The 22321-nt window shown below is 43.8% G+C and overlaps 1 protein-coding gene across 2 annotated transcripts in view; it reads right to left on the bottom strand.

Moving 5' to 3' along the window:
* The window catches only part of LOC147882959 (uncharacterized), a 62018-nt gene that overhangs the window by 30861 nt on the left and 8836 nt on the right, over positions 1-22321 (bottom strand). For both annotated transcript variants that reach the window (XM_087400418.1, XM_087400417.1), the window contains exons 2-7: positions 15047-15109; positions 14552-14928; positions 10848-10947; positions 10651-10728; positions 10474-10533; positions 10289-10372 (exon numbers count right to left, since the gene is read on the bottom strand). In XM_087400418.1, the coding sequence (XP_087256544.1) occupies positions 10289-10372; positions 10474-10533; positions 10651-10728; positions 10848-10947; positions 14552-14928; positions 15047-15109 (762 nt within the window). The remainder of the gene's footprint in view (positions 1-10288; positions 10373-10473; positions 10534-10650; positions 10729-10847; positions 10948-14551; positions 14929-15046; positions 15110-22321) is intronic.

Below are 22321 nucleotides of genomic sequence, written 5' to 3' on the forward strand. Positions count from 1 at the left end.
CAGATCGGTACAGTGGCACCGGACAGTCAAATAGAAGAAATGCATTGATGCTAGTGGGTCAAGGGCCATCTCATGGCTCAGCAGGAAGCAACCAACAACAGTCTTCTTCGACTACAGTAATGTGCAGAAAGAAAGAAAGAAAGAAAGAAAGTTTATTAAAGTCTTCGGAAGACCGATGGGTCTATGAAACTGTGAAAATCCTGATACAATGAGCTGTGGTAGTGGAGCTACTAAACAAGCGTCCATACCAATGCAAAATGCAAAAAATGCAGAATGGCAGTACTAAGTCCTAAGTACAACATAGTCATGTCGATGGTCAACTATATATCAATCTCAGCATCATCATCAATATCATCATCATCCCCAGCAACAGCAAGATATCAGGATGGATGAGGCAATGGAGGCATGAAGTCGGCAATAGAGTGCTGTCAGCCACTCAAAGGTGCGCTCCTGGCACGTCTCCTGGTCGTAGCTCTGCGTCTAACCAACACCCTCTAGGGACACGCGGCTCATGGGACGCAAAAGAAACTCAAAGTAATGTTCTGGAATGGCAGAGGTTTTTCCTGGCAGAAGGGAGCAGGCCTCAATGATGTGCTTGAGGATGTAGATGTGGTTTTTCTAGCAGAGACATGAGAGAGGGATACGCACAGACTACCTCCAATTCATGGGTACATGATACATTCCATATGCCAAACACATGCTAGCACAAGAGGGCAAGGAGGAGTTGCATGTTTGTACAAAGAGCACTTACAAGATAGTATAAGCATATGCAAAGATGACCCTCATAAATGATTCATATGGATCATGGTGAAAGCAGAGCCCTTACCACTTTACATAGTTGGGTGCTACATACCACACCAGGGGTCTACATACTATCAACACTGATAGAGATGCATCAGATCCATACGGAGACTTGTGCTCAGATTTGGTGGAATTCAATTCCAAGGGGAGAGTACTGATTCTAGGAGACATGAATGCACACATTGGGGACACCCAGTTTCAGTCACTTACAGGGCATGAATATGACAAAGATGAGCAAATCGAGATAGACCCCGAGTGGCACAGATGCTCGGAGGACAAGGAAGTCAATGCACATGGAGAGGCATTGACTAGCCTAGTGAATGGGCTACATATGATAGTATTGAATGGATCAGGCCTCTTTCCACATACAAGGGTTACCACATGTTTCCCAGCTAGTGGAGGATCAAGTGTGGTAGATTATGCTTTAATTTCACTTGATGCAGTACATTTGGTAATTGATTATATAATCAGCCCAAAATATCGAGAATCAGATCATACCCCCCTCTATCTCAAAATGCACATACCTCATTTGGCAGAAACTAAAGTGCATGCAACAAAGAATCGATCTTTTCGTATGGACATGGACAAGAGGGAGAAATATGCCAACACCACTGATGCTCTTATTAAGAATGTTTGCAGGCTGAATTGGAGCGAGATGAAAGGGACTTTACTCTCAGCTGCACATACAGTTTTGGGACAGAAAAAGATCAAGAGAGTATGCACAAAGGGCTTGCCACAAAACAAATGGTTTGATGATGAATGCATAGAAACCAGGCTAAAAATTAAACAGATGCGCTCACTATGAGAAAAAAAAGAAGTATCTGCTAGACAGAGAGTGGAAGGATGCCATTGATTTTGCTAAGAACCCGAGAGGAACATGGAGACGAACTAAAGGGAGATTAAAAGACATCATGGGAGATTTCACTGATGAGGAAATGCTCCAATATGTCAAGCAACTATACACCCATCCACATGCCTCACCTATGTCTACAAACATAGCTCACTACAACAGCCCACATATTCTCTCACTGGATGATGTGAATGAGGGCTTGAAGAAAATGGCCAATGGAAAAGCAGCTGACACATTGCATAGAAAGGCCGAGCTACTAAAATGGGCAGGCGACTATACACGAGAATGCCTAGTTTCGTTGATTAATGATGCAATTGCTAATGGTTTCCCCCCAGAGTGGCAAGAATATTGGGTAAAACCAATATATAAAGGTGAAGATCATAACCAGCTTTCCAATTATAGAACCATTATGGTAGGATCCACTATGGCCAAGCTCTTTAGCACAATCATTGAGACAAAACTTAGTTTATGGGCAGAACTAAATGGTAAGAGGGCCATTGGACAAGCTGGTTTTCGAAGAAACCTTAGCACTGTGGATCACTTGGTTACATTACGGGTTCTAATGGAAGAGAGCCGGTTACAAGGAAAGCCTCTCTATTGTTGCTTCATAGATTTCAAGAAGGCATTTGATACAGTGCCTAGGAACAGTCTGTGGGAAAGAATGGGCCACTTAAGAGTGCCAGATCACTTAAAAATAGCAGTTTTCAGATTATATGAGAGGGTAACTTGCCAACTCAAAGGTAGAAATGGATTGTCAACTACATTCCAAAGTAATATGGGGGTTAAACAGGGGTGCCCTTTGTCACCAACATTATTTGGACTATGTATTGACAGATTGGAAGAGTTGGTCAAAGAAATGATGCAAGAGGAGCAGCTAGAGGGCCCCCAAGTTTGTGCACACACCGTGCTACTGTTGTTATATGTAGATCATGTCGTCTTTTTCTCATACACAGTAGAAAGTATGCAGCGGATGATGCACATTCTACACAAGTTTTGTGTAGAGAGCGGCCTCATGGTAAATGTCACCAAAACCAAAATGATGATAGTAAAAACCATGCAGCCTGCAAACACCCCAAGTATTATGTACAATGAGCAGGAAACTGAGAGGGTAAATACATTCAAATACTTGGGAATAGATGTGCCAGCAAATCATAGATGGAATGATTGTGTCCACAGAAGGATTGATGCCGGGTGGGGGAAATATTATCATTTTGAAAATGATTGCAGAAATAGTGACACTAGGAGATGGAGCATCAGACGGATTCTATTTGATGCATATGTGGTGCAAACAGTGCTATCTGCAGTAGAAGTATGGGGAGGTAGCATTTCAGCATCAAAATGGAATGATATTGAAAAAATGCAGAAATCGTTTCTAAGAAGACATTTGGGAGTCAAAATTACCACACCATACTCAATCATGCTTATTGAGACCGGTGCAAGGCCCATTGAGCTGAAAGCATTGGAAAGGGTTTTCAAATACATAAAGAAGGTCAAGACCATGAAGCCACAGAGACTACCTATGAAAGCATGAGAAGCAAGTAAAAGACCTCAAAAAACAAACAAAAGTAAGATGCTGGCATCTGGTTGGTGGCAAGACATCAAGGGATGGTTCCAAAGATGGAAAGTAACATCCTACCTAGAGATTTCATCCGGGGAAATGGATGAGAAGGCATTCCATAAAGCTTTGTTGGGAGTATTGCAGCAAAAATGGCAATCAGCTGAAAAAAGGGCTAAGTATGAGTACTACTGTACACATATCAATCCCATTTATTGGGACACTTACTCTCAGGAAGAAGAAAATGCACAAAAATACATAACTATGCCCATACCTGCAAATGCAAGGAGAAGAATTGCACTCATCCGTACCCGATCACACTCTGGAGGTAGAGAAATGAGCTTGGGGGGATGTCTCAAGGGAACAAAGATTTTGTAAGTTGTGTGACCAAGGACAAGTAGAGACAGAGGCACATGTCCTCCTTACATGCCCATGGTATGCCACATAAGGAAGGACTTTAACAATATTACAGAGGAGCACAACACCCTCGCAAGCTTGCTTTCACATACCCATCTAGCCACTCTCGGTAATTTTATTGCCAAGACTCTCAAATATCGTGAATATTATATCACACAATCTATCTCGAAATAGTTGCTCTCTTATTCCCTTCCACAAAAGGAAGGAGACACTTGTATTGTTGTGCTTATGGGTCCCATGGGTCGGTCTCTCGGCCCCCGAAGGACAATACATTCTTCTTCTTCTTCTTCTTATTCTTCTTCTTCTTCTCTCTCTCTCTCTCTCTCTCTCTCTCTCTCTCTCTCTCTCTCTCTATATATATATATATAAGAGGAGGGCTATATTGACCCGCCAAGATATAATGGATTCGCCTATCCCATTCACTGAGGATCTTTGTTGGGCAGTTTTGGTCTCTTCACATAGACTTTGTATCAAGAGTGGCAAGGCAGAGGGTTACCTAGGGATAGGCGCATATGCACCTTGTGTGACGTACAAGAGATTGAGACAAAGGAGCATTTCATTTTCAGATGCCCAGTGTACTATGAGATTCGAGGGCACTTCTATTGTCTATTCAGAGATTCAGAGACAGCTCTGGGTTGTTATCCCACTTCCTCTCTTTTCCAGACCAAAGATGCTTGGCCACCTTCATTCACGAGGCAATCAAACACTGTAAGTGCCTACTTAAATCATAGAGACACGAGCAATGCACCCTGGTGGACTCTTCTCAAAGCATAACCACTGAGTTTTTCCAATTGGGCCACGCAGACTCCCACCCCACAGACCTTCGACATGATCGTGACCCAAATCCGGTGACACGACAGCTCAAGCAGAGGTTGATGCACATATTACACTTTGGGACATTCCCTCCTTGTTCAGAGTTGAAGCACGGCCGGAAGGGGTCACTGTAGCACTTGTTAGACGTAGAAGTATGACCAAGTGACATCACAGGACCACGCCCACATGCAACCGGCAGCATTCTATCTCTGATTTCATGCTCCCGCTCCCTCATCACCGTTGACGGGGGGAGAAATAGAGGGGACCTTAGCTGTGATACTAGAGCATATTTCACTTTGTAAATTGTTTTCTAATCACAAATGATCTGATGACGAGGATGATAGTGATGACGTAGAGGATTATTCTGATATATGACTCTGTAGCATTTAGCATAAGGCATTTTGTATGGGTGTTGATGCTCGGTCAGTAGCTCCACCCTTTCAGCTTGCTTGTATCAGGTTTCTCACAATCTCTCTCTCTCTCTCTCTCTCTCTCTCTCTCTCTCTCTCTCTCTCCAATGTTGACATAACCCATCGGATACAGAGATCAAGGAGACCATGTCCTCCGCCATAGCGAGAGACAACTCGACAGACGCAGATCCAGGACATCATTGGAGATCCACCATGGCATCAGGTTTCAAATTCTGAGCTTCAGCTTTCAGCTTTTGAGTATTGAATTTTCAGTTTGAGCTATTAAGTTCTTTAGCTTAGCATAGCACTCAGCAAGGGCCCTAGCGTGCCCTTTGCTTCAGCCCACATAGGCTTCTATGAGTTTCTTCTCTTGATATACTTTGTCCCATAGGCTCTTGAGGCCTTCGAAGGACTCTGCCTAGATGGAGATTGCCAAGATTGGCACTAGAGTCATCACGAGGACTTGCAGGCAACAGGGTCAGTGCAGCTTGGTATGCATGTGTTTCCAAATGGTTTGATAGCCAGGGTGTCCAAATGGATTGACTCCCGCCCTTCCAATACAGTTTGGATGCCCCATCCTCCCCTAATTCCATGAGATGAGATCAACCAGATCATACAGTTAGATCTGTTACGGCTCTATACAGCACGGTCTGGGGGGAGACCACGTACTCCCCACCCAGGTCCAGCTCTATCGCCATGCACTGAGGATTGCCATTGGACAAATGAGAGTCTTGTCCCATCAGTTGGCGAAAGAGGCAGGTAGAGCTACCGATATACTGAGAGAGCAACGGATATGCAAATTTTGCACACAAGGGGAGGTGGAGACAGAGGAGCATGCTCTATGCATATGTCATGCATATTATGAGATTCGAGGGCGGTACCACTCCCTATATCAGGAGGGGTTTGGGTTTGAACCACTCTCGCCTGATCCATTTTCAGGACGAGGTCTGTGTCAGTCTTTATCTGATGCAGATCCAACAACATAGAGAGACTCTTTTGAGATAGCTTAGACAGCCTGTGCCGACAGTACTACCTGAGCCAGAGATAGATGCAACTGGAACCGGCCTTCAAGAATCTAAACAGCGGTGATCTTCTCCTACTCTGTCTTAAACTTCAATTACAGCCATAAAGCAAACTTTATTTACTTCGACCAATTTAGCAATTCTCAGAAATAGACTTCAACAACAACAAGGGGAGGCTAGAATGCCCCTGCTCAATGCAAAACAGTACACAAGACACCCACTGGCCCCAAATGCTTGGCGTCCCTTTCTACATTTATTTACTCCTGAAGAAACGTGAAAAGCTTTATAACAAGGGCTCACCCTTGAATGTTCCTCTTCAAACTCTTCTGTCAAGCTTTGGGCATCTAATTCACGGTGCACCACTAAGATCCCACTGACAAGACATGCTTTGGCATTTCCCCTCTATCTGTGCCAATTGAAGGCATCAAGGCATCAAATGCAAATCCCCAAATTGTGCTCAAACAGCCTCAAGGCTTTCAAATGCATCCAAATGACCCTCTGGCTTCTTCCCAGGCACACCCTCTATAGCTAGGTGTCTACTTGAGCCTACAAGGCCCAGAGAGTCCTCCAAGCAATAAAATGCACAGCAAAAGCTTCCAAAAAAACAAAACGAAAATAAAAGGAAATCAAATACAACTGTACCCGCTGTCCATGGAAGAGGGGCGAGTTCTTCTCTTGCACCTATCCCCTGTCCAGGCTCCCAATAGGGTGCACGTAACTCCCAGCCTCAGGATAAAGAGAAAAGGAGAGGAAGAAAGCGGAAGGAAGGCAAGAAAAAGCTCTAGAGGAAAGATGGTCCACAAATCTACCCCGGAATGACTACCTCGGGATCTGCGCCTGAGTCCTCCTAAGAGAATGTGCCAAAAGCAGCAAGGAAAACTCCTCTTGCAGCTTGCACTGCTCTAGAACAGCTCCAAAAGCCACCACACAGCCAGAAACACGTGCAGAAAGGTCCACAACAGCAAAAGACAACTTCAGGAACTTGCTGGAGGCGGCTCCTTACACGTCCGTACGGATTCCATACAGCCATATGGTGGATGTCCGTACGAAATTTTTGAAAAGTCAAAAAATCACTTTCGGTACTTCCTAAAAGTGTGTACTAGCCTCTGAACAGCTAAAACAGGCTGAAAACAGCTTGAAACAGCTGAAACGCCTCAAAAACAGCACAAGAACAACTGAAAACGTCCAGCACAGTCTTCTCCTTCTCCCAAGCGTGGAAGATGCTTCCAAGAGAGTGAGGGAGAAGGGAGGGAGATGGTACGTGAAGGGGAGCACATACATTTGCATGCATGCCACTTGGACCTTCATTAAAGTCCTAACCACCATACCAAGGACAACGTTAGTTGTCCTTGGGTCCAACTTTTAGACCCCTCTTTAATGCCTTTGCCTTGCCCCTAGGACCTAGTGGGTGCACTTAGAAATTACCCCTAGGGTTTCTAGGAAGTCTGCACTTCTTCGAGCCAATCCCTCACGGCTAAACTATTACTATACTTAACCATGGTTAACCTTGGGTTAAGCACGGGCTGAGTTACATTAGACTTTTCATGTCCCCGTGAGAGCAACCCAACAACACGTCACAAATTTTTATGCCTTTGAGTCAGCCTCGCGGCACCTTTGTCTAATATGCCCATGAGGGCTCCAGAAGATGTTAATCTCTCTCTCTGACCTGTTGGTCTCCCGTGGACATTAATAGACTCTCTCTCTCTCTCTCTCTCTCTCTCTCTCTCTCTCAAACTGATGTAATGCAGGCCGATCATCTTTTGTAGTAGACCGTAGCTAACCTATAATAACTTTGTGAGTGCTATACACACTCCCAAGAGACTCTCAGTCTATAACTGATGTTTGGTGTTTATCTTTTGATGTGTGTTTTGTCCCATAGGCCCGTGAGGCCTCCTGAGGACGTAACAGCTGATACCATGATGAGTGTAAGGCTTTATGCCGTCAGCTCAGATTCAAAACCAAAAACAGTCTTTCGAGCGAACCAGAGACGCTACGCGAGTATCGTCGGCTGGTACGCAGAAAGAAACTAGACTTTGTTTGTCGAAACGAGGAGAAGCTACTGAACATTCTACTCAGTAACAACTCTAAGGACTTTTGGCGGAGATTTCTAAAGGGGCGGTCCCCCTCACCACTCACTGACACTCAGGTGTGGTTTGATTATGCACGCACACTCTATGATATCCCAAATCAGCCAGTCCCTAACCTCTCAAATATGCCACGCCCCACATCCTACACCCTCTTCACTAGAGGGGGGGTAAAGGATGCCGTAATGAAACTTCATAATGGCCGAGCTCACACAAACTTCATATCGAGAGCGCAAAGCAAAGCGACTACCTAGGGAGAGGCGCATATGCACATTGTGTGACATGCAAGAGGTTGAGACAGAGGAGCATTTCATCTTCAGGTGTCCTGTTTACTATGAGATCCAAGAACGTTTCTACTACCTCTTCAGAGATAGCTATGGGATTTTGGCCCGTTTCCTCTCCTACCCAGACCAGCGATGTTTGGCACGTTTTATTCATGAGACACTTAGACACCGCGAGAGGATACTCCGAGCACGGAGCCAGGATCAGACTTCTTTCTCAGCTAATCCCTCTCAGAGCTCTATCACGGAATTCTTTCAGCTAAACCACGTAGATCCCCGCAGGATGAGGCCTCGACATGATCGTGACCCGAAGCCGATGACCCTACAACTCAGACAGAGGATTGACACACAGATCATACTAGGGGACATCCCCTCCTTGTTTAGAGTCAGAGCCCGACCAGCGGGGGTCACAGTGGCCCTGGTTAGCAAAGAGCTACGACCAGGAGACGTGCCAGGATTGCACCTTTGAGGGGGCGACAACACTCTATTGCTAACCTCATGCCTCCACTACCTCATCCATCTTGACATCTTGCTGTTGATGATGATGATGCTAAGAGTGATATATAGTCGACTATCAACATGACTATGTTGTACGACTATTATCAACATGACTATGTTGTCGTTAGGACTTAGTACTACCATTTTGCATTTGTTGCATTTTGCATTTTCAGAGACCATGTATTCCGTAACAAGGTCTACATAGAGTATCTTAACAAAGTCGCAGGGACTCCCTGAGGATGAAAATTCATGGCAGCCAGAAAGCATTGTCCAGTACCACCCCTATGAGATCCCGCGAGATGTGATCAACCAAATCATATGGTTGGATCTATTCCAGCTCTATACATCACGATCTTGGGGGGAGAAACCACGAGTTCCTCACCAAGATCCGGTTCTACCATGCTCACTTCCTAAGAGTATTAGAGGATTGAGTGATTATCAAGCCCCGGTATCCGGAGGACACACAGGTTTCATACGCACACAGGATTGCAATCAGACAGATGCACGTCCCGTCCCATCTGCTGAGGATCGAGGCGAGGAGCCACAGGCACACCTAGAGAGCGATGGATCACATTGACAGAGATGGAGACAGAGGAGAACTTCCTCTATACTTGCCCTGCCTACTATGAGATCCGAGGACGGTATCACTGTCTTTTTCACAAGTGACATAGGTTCAAGGTACTCTCCCAACTGATCCACTCCCATGACCTTGTGATTGACAGTGATGGTGCCATACTTGCCAACCTGCGCATTGTTGGAGTGGTAAGAATGGAGAAATTCCCTGATGTATGTGGTCATTGTAGGACTGTCCTCCATGGATTGTAGACGTTCATACAAACTACCAAGACCCCTTTGCTCTAAGAAATCTTTTGCTGTGTTGGAAAGTGCTTAAGTCGATGGAGGTGGCCACACAAGGTCTACATTGGCCTCTATTTGAAGAGACACGACAACACAGAGACCTTTCTGCTACAGATCAAATAGCAAGAGGCCTTCCAAACATGTTAACACATCTCTCTCTCTCTCTCTCTCTCTCTCTCTCTCTTTACACATGCGCCGTGTGCACACATTCACACGCGCATGCACACAAACTATAGTCATAGTGCACACACACACATGATAGAAATACCAAAAACACACGTACAAAACATAGTGCACATACATAGACTATAGTACACAATGCACATGCACGTATGCATGCAAAAGACAAAAGACAAAACCCCCAAAAAAAACCAATCTAAATTTTAATTTATTTATTTTTTATTTAAAACAAGCTTCGTCTATAATATGCCACGTTTCACGTGTTCGTAGAAACGTCTCTACTTGTCGTGTTTCGACTTGATGATCACTGTGAGTGAGGCAAACAAAGCTGCATGGCTATTACCAAGAACCTAGTGTTTCATGCTTGGATAAAGCACATCAAGGTTCAGTATCATTTGATCGGAGGAAATATTCCCACTCCTTAGGAATAAACGTATCTCAAAATCACGTTTCTTCCCTGTAGAGATAGACAAGAAGAAAGATGTGAGATGCACATATCAAACGATGAAAATAACTTACTTGAAGCTCGGATGTAAACCGAGCGTTCTCCTCCAAAGCTTCCTGCTGGATTGCCACCAACTCTTGTTGATATTTTTCGATATCCTGTAATAAATGCCAACTCTTTGAAGAGAATGCTGCCTCACTCTTAAAATGATCAAAGCAAAAGATTTAATTTCACCAACCAAAACAAAAATTTCACTGACCAAACGCATCTCTGAAATTCGTTTCTCCAATCTAAACTTTTCATGGACCAGCTGCAGCTCCTGATATCCTTAAAAGCCACCAGTAAAAGTTACATTACAAAAGGCCAACAAATGGTGATAGATTGGGCCACCTTAACATCAGCCAAGTTAAGAAAGCATAGCTAGTTTCTTGCATGCCTTTATTCGTGCATCCGACAGAACTTTTTGCAACTGCATGATCTCCTCTTGAGGCCTGGGGGTACTTTGTACAAGCTCCTGTAAATAGATTCTATAAAAGCTTATTACTCCTGATCTAACAGGCTAGCCTTTGAAGTGCTCAATAAACAATGAAATAAGTTTAGAACCTGGCCAACCTAGTCTACAATAAAATGCACCTTCATCCATAAGCCGTTGGATGGGACCGGTTCAGCCATATGTTGTACATTTCCTTGGCTTCCCAATTGAATTCTGCTCTCATCCGCTTCTCTGCCAACTCTGCTATTCAACAGATGATAACTTAGCATCTGTTCCAGACTGGATTTATGGACTAGATAGTGTCTGAGATTTATCTATCATGCATGGTATGGTATGTAAAAGCATATGAGTCAGTTTGCTAGAACATTTGGTATGAATATTGAAATTGAGGTCACCCAGGTCACCCATAACGCACACAGAAGCCATTGAAATTCGGGCAAAACTCTGTCGGACTTCTTTTTCTAGATTCACACAGGTTGCACACACATAATTTAAGTCTCACTTCATGTTCAGTCAGTTTAAGGCATGCAAAAATGTGCAGTATAGAAAATCTTTGCGGTGTCTATCCAACAAAAATTCTTCATATTATCACAATTTGGCATGTCTGTTGAAGACATTTTTTTACATTTTTAATTAGTCATGTTCTTAGCTATACAACTGTTTTTGGCACAGCTCTGTATGTATTAGTAAGCAAGCTCAAGAAGATGAACCCTTTTCGAAACCAAAATGTCATACGTGTGTGCATACACAAACAGCATCCTCTCAAAAATGCATTACCTAACAGTTGGGTGACTCGCCCACAGAAAGTACACAAACTCAGGTACAGTACCAACCTTCAAAGCTCAAGCGAAGCAAATTCTTGTGGCCTCAAGCTTCTGAAAGAAACTCCAAACTTATAAAAAAATAACCTTTGACAGGACACTTCAAATGGAACCTGTAGTACATCATCAGTACCACAATTGCTATAGACTACATCTCATTCACAGACCAATATGCTCAGAGTAATCTTTCCATATAGGAAGACTTGGCAAAGGCTAGCACTAAAAAGCTAAGGCAATTGCATGCAGCCTGTCAACCTCATTCAATCATATACATAGGCAAAGCCAATTTAAACCTTTTAGCATGCTCATTAAATATGGTCTTCACAAAACACTTTGAGACATGGACGCACCATTCAAGCAAGAACGAATTATCATCAACCACCGTCTCCAATATGCCACCTTGGGAAATCACACACCTAATAACATTAAACTATATGCCTGCAAGCTTCATAGGTACCAAGGAGCACTGTTCCCTATGAACCACCGTTCTGCTTAGGATGATTATTAGGAATGCCTAGGGAACGTAGAGCATACGGAACAGTGATTGAAAATCTAGGTAGCATCCCATACGACCAAAATAGGCCTGCTCTGCTGCTGTTATAATCTGCCATTCCTCACGCTCTACCATGTGCTCTCAGGAGACAAAGGCTGATCGTGCACAGTGGCATGTCACAGATTTCTATGCATAGTGGTGGAGCCAGGGACACACAGAGCACACACAATGCAGAGGTTGACCATAGCACACACGATGGAGGCTCAGCCCATCCAAGCTCTACTCATAGGGAACCGTCCGAGCCGAGGTGTCACTCTTGATATGGCCCACCAGATACAAAGATACGCCCCCTGCCACAGCGGGAGAACCTGTCAAAGACAGATATGAGACATCTTCACAGCTCACGAGAGACATCATGGCACCTGGCTACGTATTTTGACTACTTTTGAGTTTTGAGCTTTCTTATCTTTTTAAGTATAGCACTCAGCAAGGGCCCTAGCAAGCCCTTTGCCTCCCCACAATGGCTTGTATGAGTTACCCCTGGATTGTAATTTGTCTCATAGGCCCACCAGGCCTTTCAAAGACGCTAACATATCTTTTTTTCCTTTCTCTTGAGGAGCTTCAGTGGCTTCAATGATTGAGGAGAATGAGGCCATGTACTTTCTTTAACAAAGGGTAGAGGCTAGACTTTCCCTCCTTGCAAAACTGGCCAACCTAGTTTCTAGCAGGGTCGACTAGCCCTCTTTGCTGCCCATTACCCGTCCCAAATGGCAGACCGTCAGATGGGGCCAGATCCTAGCTGAACTGTCGATCCTGGCAGCCTCTGGCCAAACCTGTATGTGGTCCGATCAGTCTCTGTACATGCCCAGACCCAGGCTGCATATTGCAGGACTGGTTGGCCAGCTCCAGGACCATTTGCTGGCTCTAGAAATAGCACTCACCTCCAGCCAAATGGTCCAGCCATCCCATGTGGCCTGTACACTTTTGCTGCCCACCTTGGCAGCCAAGTGGCCTGCCCACGTGAACAGCCCACAGTCGTGCCTATGTGGCAGCCTGTTTGTTTCCCACATGGCCCTCACTAGTGGCTGCATATCTTCCAACGTGGCATCCATAGCTAGTGCCCACGTGGCAGCCCTTGCCTCATGCAGATCTGCCCATGTGGCACCTCTCTGCTGTGCCCACATGACATCCCCTTCATAGCCTAACCCAGCACATGCAGCCATCAACAGGCCACCAAAATGTGTGAAATGCCGGATAGGAAAGTATTTCACAGCAGGCCAATAATAGCCTTAGATTTGGACGTACATATTTGCAAGTCCCTGCCAACAAGGAGGCCCTCACATGCTGCAGCCATCTAGAGCAGCACATTACAGCTAGTCCCATACACCCATGATGCAACCAATCCAGCAGCCTTCGCACTAACCTGCATCCAGCAGTGTGATAACTGAAACCAGATTGTGCTGCATCCAAGTGCACAGCAGCCCACGTAGCCAAAGCCAGCAATGCAGCAATCTTTAAAGTAGCCATCAGTGGAAATTCTGGCTCCAATTCAAGAATAGCCCTCAGACTGATTTATAGACATGACTCAACTGAAACAAAAACACAACACATCCAATCATGTTTCAGAGCAGACAAGAGAAGACAGGAAAAACAGCCAAGTTATTGTACATGAGTAATATACCTTTGTAAGACTAGAATAAGTCCAATCATACAAATTTAGATTTTTTTGTTGTTCTAAAGATCAAAAATCTACACAAAAAATAAAAGAGAAAATGAAAGAGAAGAAAAAAAAGAGGTAAACAAAAACTTTTATGAAAAACAAAAGGAAGACATACTTAGCAAGCAAAGCAACACTTACGTCGTCATCAGTGCCCAAGCATAAGCAGCTATACTGGGTTTCTAAAGACCCGCAGAGTCTCTTGGGCAAACCCAATGCTTACTAGAATAAGTCAAATAAATAAAAGAGAAAGAAAAAAAGAAATAAAGAAGAAAGGAAGCAGGTGACTAAGCAAAAATAAACAAGCAAGTCAAGAAACAAAATCTTCCAAAAAATTGGAATAACGCTCTCTCTCTCTCTCTCTCTCTCTCTCTCTCTCATTTAAAAGATAAAAAGCTAAATGGCCCTTTACACTTATGTATCGTTTACTACAAAGAGGCAAAAAAACATTTCTAACTTAGAAAGCACAAGCATACTCAAACAAACTCTCTTTTGAAACAAAGAAAAATGGGCTATTCAGCTCCCCACTTTTTGTTTTCAGCTTATGTTCAATCATTCTAAACATACATAAGGCCGATACACCATAGATAAAAGACTTCATATCTAAGATTGTGCATACTTTTTTCATTATTTTCCTTGGATTATACCTATTGTGTAATAGTAAAGTGATCAAATTACTACATTGAGCGATAAAAGACTCCTTAGTTGTACAAAGGCAGGAAAATCTATGGAATTGGGAAGAAATGACTCCATATTTTGCCAAATCAGAAATGACTCAATATTATTGTACATGACTAAAACTAAGAATTGTACCTGCTAGGAGACATGGACTTTGCAGATGGAGAAGAAGGTTGTGAATAGCCACCATCTGGAGGATTTATAGCTCTGACCGTGCCATTGACACGCTGACTTGGGGCGTAATGCGGCCCTTGTAAACCATGAGGAGGATAGCGATAAGGGTTTTCAGAAACCATCTGTGAATTTGGATGAACTATCAAAGAGCTCTGAGAATCTCCTGAGATACCATTCCCTGCCCCAACATCTCTGCTCAGTGTAAGCTGATTGGATCCTTGTCTCAGCCCCTGTCTTTCAGACGTATTAGCTCCCACATGTTGCAAGCCCACAACATTCGAAAAGCCATCTTGAGATGGAGAGTCAGTATGCCTTGAAGCAACATATTGGTCAACTTTCTGCACAATAGGCATAATACATTTCATCCTGTCAAAACACTACGTATTTACAGTCATTCACTGCGACTTAAATATAAGGATATCTCTAGCTCAGTTTATAGAAAAAACAAATTCTTACATAATTTTGCAGCTCCCATTCTCTGACCCTGAGAGCAGACCTCAATCGCTCATTCTCTGAAATCTGTATCAAACAACTTATTCCAAATTAACATTTAGCTAGCAAATTAGCTGAACTTGCTGCACACTCAGGACCCTCGTACCAATAAAATTTTTGCAACTGGAGCATTGGCTAAATGGAGAGAGAAGGAGAGAGACAGAGAGAGAGATTCATTGATACTCAAGATCAACAGGGTCTAAATTCAAAGGGAAAGTTTCTCCCTTGCATTAAACTGAAAAACAATGAAAAAGTACATAAGATCAGGAGGGTGTAGAAAAATAGAGAGAAAGACTTGCCAGGATAGAGAGCTCACAACACATGCACCTCATACACATTCAAAATCTGTAAAAACTCATGGCACACAGTAGGAAGCATTTGAGCTGCCATACAAAACCTTTGTCTGCTCACACAGGTTGGGCACAATCAAAGAAGAAGATCAATAGCTGTGAATTTATTGCATCATACAAAAGAGTAAACCATGTACAAACCATCACTGTAGGGTTCCAACCAGGATGAGGAACCTCTGCTACAGCACATCTCCAACTCCACATGCCTCAATAAGAGGCTTAGGTAGACTAGGGTAGGCAGGAACAAGTCCAAAGGGGCAGTGGACGTGGGGAAAACTGCACTTGAAGAGCTGAGCGGGGAGAGGTTTATATAGGGACTGGAACAGCCTGTGGACTGGCCAACTGCCAGTTCTACAGGCCAGCTTGTCAGCTGAACAGCCTGGTTGGCTGGCCTACTAATAGGCTGCCGGCGGACTTGTGAGAAATGGAAGAAAATTGCACAACAGTGGAAGGGAAACAACTCTCTGAATCGCTGCATTAAGAATTAGAAAATGAAATGAAGTAAAAGGGTATAAAACCCTAAAACCCTAGGATGAAACCAAACTAGGGTTAGAAGTCATAAACACATACTAACTCAACCACTAACCATGGTTAAAGGGGGAAACCTCAATGAGGGAAAAAGTACCCCTAACCTTATTACTAACCTAACATTGACCACTGCCTTAATGTTTCTAACACCCCCTATAGTGTCAATGTCCTCTGTACAAAGGTGTGATTTCAATCACTAAATGGAAACAAGTTTAAAGCTTTGTAGGAAGCCTCAAACTCTTCTCAAGTTACTGCCTTTGATGAACAGATCAGCCACATTCTGATGTGTCAGGCAAAAGATCAAGCTGATCTCCTCTACATATAACCGCTCTCTGACATAATGATAGTGAATTTCAATGTGCTTCATGCGAGCATGAAACACTAGCATGCTACTGCAATAGCGCTCCGATGTCAGTGAGATTGTTCTTGTGAAAGCTGCGCTGTACTCAGTTTCACAAGATGAAGTAGCAACCATTGATTGTTTCTTACTCAACCAAGGAATGCATAAATGTGCCAAAAAGAACCAGTTCCAGCTGGTCAACTGCCGAGTGTCCAACCCAATCTAGGTCACGGTAAGCATACAGCTGCAAGTCACTTCCCCCCCTCGGGGAACAACAATCCAAATGACCATGTGCCTTGCAAGTAACAAAATATATGCTTGACAGCTGGCAATGTATTGTCCTTGCGCTGTGCATAAACCTGCTCAACTGCGACACTGCAACATGAATATGTGGCCTAGTACTGAGTAAGTGGATGAGGCATCCACCAGCTTGACTGTAGATACTGAAGGTACGAAACAAAGAGAGAGAGAGAGAGAGAGTGCAGGTACAAGACGAGTCACTTCAAATCTTAGATAAGATGAAAATACACAAGTACAAAGTACTTGTACCTAGACCTAGGACTAAGTGTCCTAGGTGTCACATAGGACTAAGTGTCCTATGTGGCCTAAAAGGCACTAACACTATAAGTGCCTACACTTATGCCTACAAGGCACATACCATGGCCTATAGGGCATCACTAGAACCACCAGAAGATGGCCTACAAACCCCCCTCCATGGGATGGGCTGAAGTACTCTGGAAACATCTCAGAATACCTGGTAGTTTCTGGTCATGGTGGCACATGTTCATCCAAAAGGATATAGCCACCTATGAATGTACAAGGAATGTCCGATCGTGTAACAAAGGGAACCAAGTGTAAAGCCTGTCGGAAGACTTCGAACTTGGGACGAGAAAGTGCCTTTGTAAACATATCTGCGATGTTGTCCTTTGTGGGAAGATAGGACAACTCTATGTCTCCAGTTGACAACCGCTCCCGAACATAATGATAGTGAACTTCAATATGCTTGGTACGCACATGAAACACTGGGTTACGCGCAATGGCCAAAGCACTCTGGCTGTCAGTGTAGACAATAGTGGAGGATGTCTGGCAAATACCAAGATCTGTAAGTAACTGTCGAAGCCAAACACACTCTACTGTAGCAGCAAAAGCTACCCTGCACTCAGCCTCACAACTAGACGTGGCAACTGTCGGTTGCTTCTTGCTGAGCCAAGAAACACATGAATTGCCCAAGCAAAAAACAATTGCCAGTATGTGACACTCTGGTGTCGGAACATCCTGCCCAGTCACTATCCGTGTTAGCATGCATGGTAAGTGAACCCTGATCACCGTAGAAGAGGGCTAAATCCTGAGTGCCTCTGAGATATCTGAAGACTCTCTTCACTACCTGCCAATGCTGTGAACTGGGCATGTGCATGAATCTGCTGAGCTGAGATACTGCATACTGCAAGTCAGGTCTGGTGTGACATAAATAAATAAGGCATCCAACAGCCTGCTAATAAAGAGTGATATCATATGGTGGGCTCCCATCATGAGCTGAGAATTTGAAGCCAGGGTCCACTGACTTTCATGTGTGAAAGTGAAGGCTTCCTGCCTTTCCATGCTTCATAAGGTGTGATAGTCTTTAATGCCCGTGTAGGTGATCTATTCAGCACATAGTTGGCACACATTATTGCATCAAGCCAAAATTTATTGGGCAAAGACTTGGCCTTAAGCATGCATCTAGCCATCTCCATTGTGGACCTGTTTTTCCTTTCAGAAACAAGATTCTGCTGAGGAGTGTAAGGAGTAGTGCATGAGTGAATAATGCCCCGTGAGGATAGAAATGCATCAAACTCCTTTGACATATACTCACCCCCCCTATCTGTGTTGAGGGTGACAAGCTTGCATCCTGATTCATTTTCAACCATATTCAGCCATCTCTGAAAGCATAAGAAAGCTTCAGATTTGGCCTTTAAAGGATATACCCAGCAATACCTTGTGAAATCATCAATGAGAGTCATGAAATACTTGTATCCTCCAATGGCATTTGTCCTCATTGGGCCACAGACATCACTGTGTACTAGCTGCAATTTCCTTTGTGAGAGTTTTGGACAATTCTTTTGAAAAGGAAATCGATGCATCTTACCCAAAAGACAACCCTCACACACATGTTTGGAAATTGTGTGAGTCTGAGGTACATCATTTGCCATCTGCTGTGAATGTAGCTTTGCAAGAGCTCTATAATTGAGATGGCCCATTCTCTCATGCCAAAGATGAGTTTCAGCAAGCTGTGAATCTGAAATAGCCAATGCTTCAATAGAAAGTGCAGCTGAAAGATAATCAAGGTGATAGAGCCCTTTCTGCAAAGTGCCAGTGAGAACTATGGCATTGTCATCACGAAGATCATATACTAGGCATCTATAGCCATCAAAAATTACTCTGAAACCTGAAGTAGCAATTGCTGAAATTGAAATCAAGTTGACTTCAATGCCAGGCACAAAAAGAACATTTGTTAGAGTGACAGGATGGCTGGAAATGGATGTGAGCTGCACATCTCCAATTCCTTTTACAGCATATGAAGCATTATTAGCACATGTAACAGTCCCCCCTCGAGGTGCATCAGCTAGAGAATGAAACAACTGTCTGCAAGATGTGACATGCTTGGAAGCACCACTATCAAAGTACCAGGACTGAGCATCATTAGCAGTAAAGAGTGCATCAGCTTTGGACGGATCAAATGAGCAATGGACAGCCCATGCCCAATCATCCTGAAGAGCATGTGCATGTGAAGCATCTGCTGGCTCATGGGATTCAATGGCATGTGAGGCATTAACTCTCAATCCTGCTTTCTTTTTCTCCGAAGCAATGCGCTTCCTGAATGTCATGCCAGGCTTGCGACAATAGTTGCATCTTTTCTTCTTTCCCTTATCTGCTGTATTTTTAGATGCATGGGAGGAATTGCAGCTGCTATGCGTAGAGGAATTGCAGCTGCTATGCGCAGATTTTGGCTTGCCCATAGGCTTGGAAGCCTTGCCTCTTCCTGTCTGCTGTGAAGCAAATGCATGATCAAGAATAATGGCTTGTCTGTTAGCTCTACTTTGCTCTTCCTCCAAAAGCAAAGTAACTAGCTGGTCGAAAGAATAGTGGTCTGGATTACCCATGGCCACTAATCGAAGGGTTGTAGCAAACCCTTGATATGTATTTGGCAGTCCATTCAATGTGGTACTGACAAGCTGTGAATTTGGCACCACCTCATCAATGTTAGCAAGCTGTTCCATGAGGTCTTTGACCTTTGTCAAATATGCATCCATTGACTCACCTTCATTCATATTCACTTCCTGTAATTGCCTTCTCAAATATGCAACACGAGCTTCATTGCATATCTGATAGAGAGAAGCCAATTTATCCCAAGCATCCTTTGCTGTCCTGCAAGACCGGATGTGTGGAATAATGATTCTTTTGCATGATAAAGCAATGCATGAATGTGCATTTGCATCTCTTGCATCCCATCTTGACTGTTCTTGAGTTGGAAGAGTAGCAGCAGGAGTGCTAGAGGAAGAGGCAACAGGAGGAGTACCACCTGCAGAAGGACCAGCAATAGAAACAACCACTGTAGCATTGGCTGGCCTCCGATCAGCCCCCGAAACAATATTCCACAAATGCTTTGCAACAAGAATATGTTTCATGAGATAAGACCACATCTTCACGAAGAACTCCAAATAAATCTTGATTGTTCCCAGCCATAGCAACTGTGATACCCTGTAAAAGACCTGAAAAGCCAAAAGCCTCAAGGCTATCACTGCAAAAAGCTGGCTGTCCCAAAAATGACAGCAAATATCTGCAAATTTCTGACCCAAATCAACAGGCAAATGCAGATCTGACCCAAATGTGACTATGACAGGCAATGTTCACTGCAAAAACAGCAAATTTGGCAAAAGCCCCAAATTTATTTAGGGCAAATAGGCCAAAAAGAGGGCAAATGTAGAAAAGCCCCAAATTTTGCTGAAATTTTGCAAATGTGACCCAATGTATGATAATCTGACCCAATGTCCTGCAAATGTAACTGAATGTCCTGCAATCTGACCCAATGTACTGCAATTTAAACAAGAAATTGCAGACTAAATCCCAAAACTCCAATATTCTTACAAGAAATTGCAATCAAAGGAGGTGAAAGGAAATGAAATCCCCAAATTTGCCAATGTCCTGCAAAAGCCCCAAAACTGCAAATGTTTGTAGATGACTGCAGTGAGACCCAAAAAGGGTTATAGCAAGCAGGAACCAAGAACCTGGTTCAAGCCAATGCCAAAACAGGTACGAAACATGTAGGTAGAGTCGCACGTGTGAAACTGTACGGAAGATGTACAGTGGCTGTACGGTACAACGTACGGCGATGCAAGTACTGAGGTACGGTACAACGTACAGCGATGCAGGTAGGCTCCCACTGAAGGTACGGTACAACGTACCACTAAAGGTACTGTACAACTGAAGGTACGGTACAACGTACAGCGGTGCCACTAAAGATACGGTGCAACATACAGCGATCCTGAAGGTACGGTTGTACGGAGCAGGTGACTGAAGGTACGGTTGTACAGAGTAGGTGCGACGGGCAGAAAGGCTAGCGATGTAGCTAGGCGGCAGAATTCGGAATTTGTACGAAAGTCCATACAATCGTACGGATTGTACGGATGGAGCGCAAACTGTTGAAATCTATGCGTGATGCAGATCCGGAGGCAAGGGAACAGGTCCGGTAGCGCTCTAATACCACTGAAGGTACGGAACAAAGAGAGAGAGAGAGAGAGAGAGAGAGAGAGAGTGCAGGTACAAGACGAGTCAACAGAACAATCACGTCAAATCTTAGATAAGATGAAAATACACAAGTACAAAGTACTTGTACCTAGACCTAGGACTAAGTGTCCTAGGTGTCACATAGGACTAAGTGTCCTATGTGGCCTAGAAGGCACTAACACTATAAGTGCCTACACTTATGCCTACAAGGCACATACCATGGCCTATAGGGCATCACTAGAACCACCAGAAGATGGCCTACAGATACTGGTATCATCCATTTGGTTTGTGATCTCTCTCTCTCTCTCTCTCTCTCTCTCTCTCTCTCTCTCTCTCTATGTGACTACACTTGTTGAGACAAATTCTTATTGATACCATCAACATGTAAAACATCAATTATTGTGAAATTCTTTCCCATCATTTGTTCTGGACATCACTAAATAATAATACACAATCATTGGCTTAGTCCATATATGAGAATATACTTAACTAGTACATTCCTTGCTGTAAAATCTTATGCATACATATAGTTGTCATAGTCCTCCACCTTCATTTATTTGATAGTGGCTCATTTCTACATTGTGTCTATGACTCAAAGGGTGGACACTCCTTTTCTAGGTTGTGCCTATGACTCTAAAGGGTGGACACTCCTTTTCAGCTTGTGCATCATAATGGCTTTACTCTTTTAGTCAAGAGCGGTCGGTTGCTTTTGGAGTTCAGCATCAGGTTGATCTTCTATCTCCCCATTGAAGAATGTGGACTTCACATCCATCTGCAATAGTGGCCATCCATGATCGGCTGCTTAAGACCACACAGTTAAAATGGTTGTCATGTGGACTGTAGAAGCAAAAGCCTCATCATACTCCAGCCCCTCAACCTAAGCATACCATCTTGCCACCAACCTAGCCTTGTATTTGTCCGAAGTGCCGTCAGATTTATACTTGGTCTTATAAATTCACTTGGTCCTCTTCAAATGTCCAGCAACAAGGTCCCAAGTCTGATATCCACAGATTGAATGAATCTCTTATAAAGAAAGTTCTTGGAGATAAATAAGACAACATTGAAGACGAAAGATAGCTGAAGAAGAAATATATATCACCAAAGGAACTCAATACAAGAGAAGAGATATCTACGAAAGAAACTGTGGAGGGAGCGAACAGCAGTCCTCCAGAGCAGTCAACTGAAGTGGGCTCTGCACTAGCTCCACAAGTTGGAACTGAACCAGATCTGGGTCAGCCACCTATTGCCAGAAGAGCA

Source organism: Dipteris shenzhenensis, chromosome 29, assembly GCF_047967505.1.
Source record: "Dipteris shenzhenensis isolate YYH24624 ecotype China chromosome 29, Dip_SZ_1.0, whole genome shotgun sequence".
NCBI classification, from domain to species: Eukaryota; Viridiplantae; Streptophyta; class Polypodiopsida; order Gleicheniales; family Dipteridaceae; genus Dipteris; species Dipteris shenzhenensis.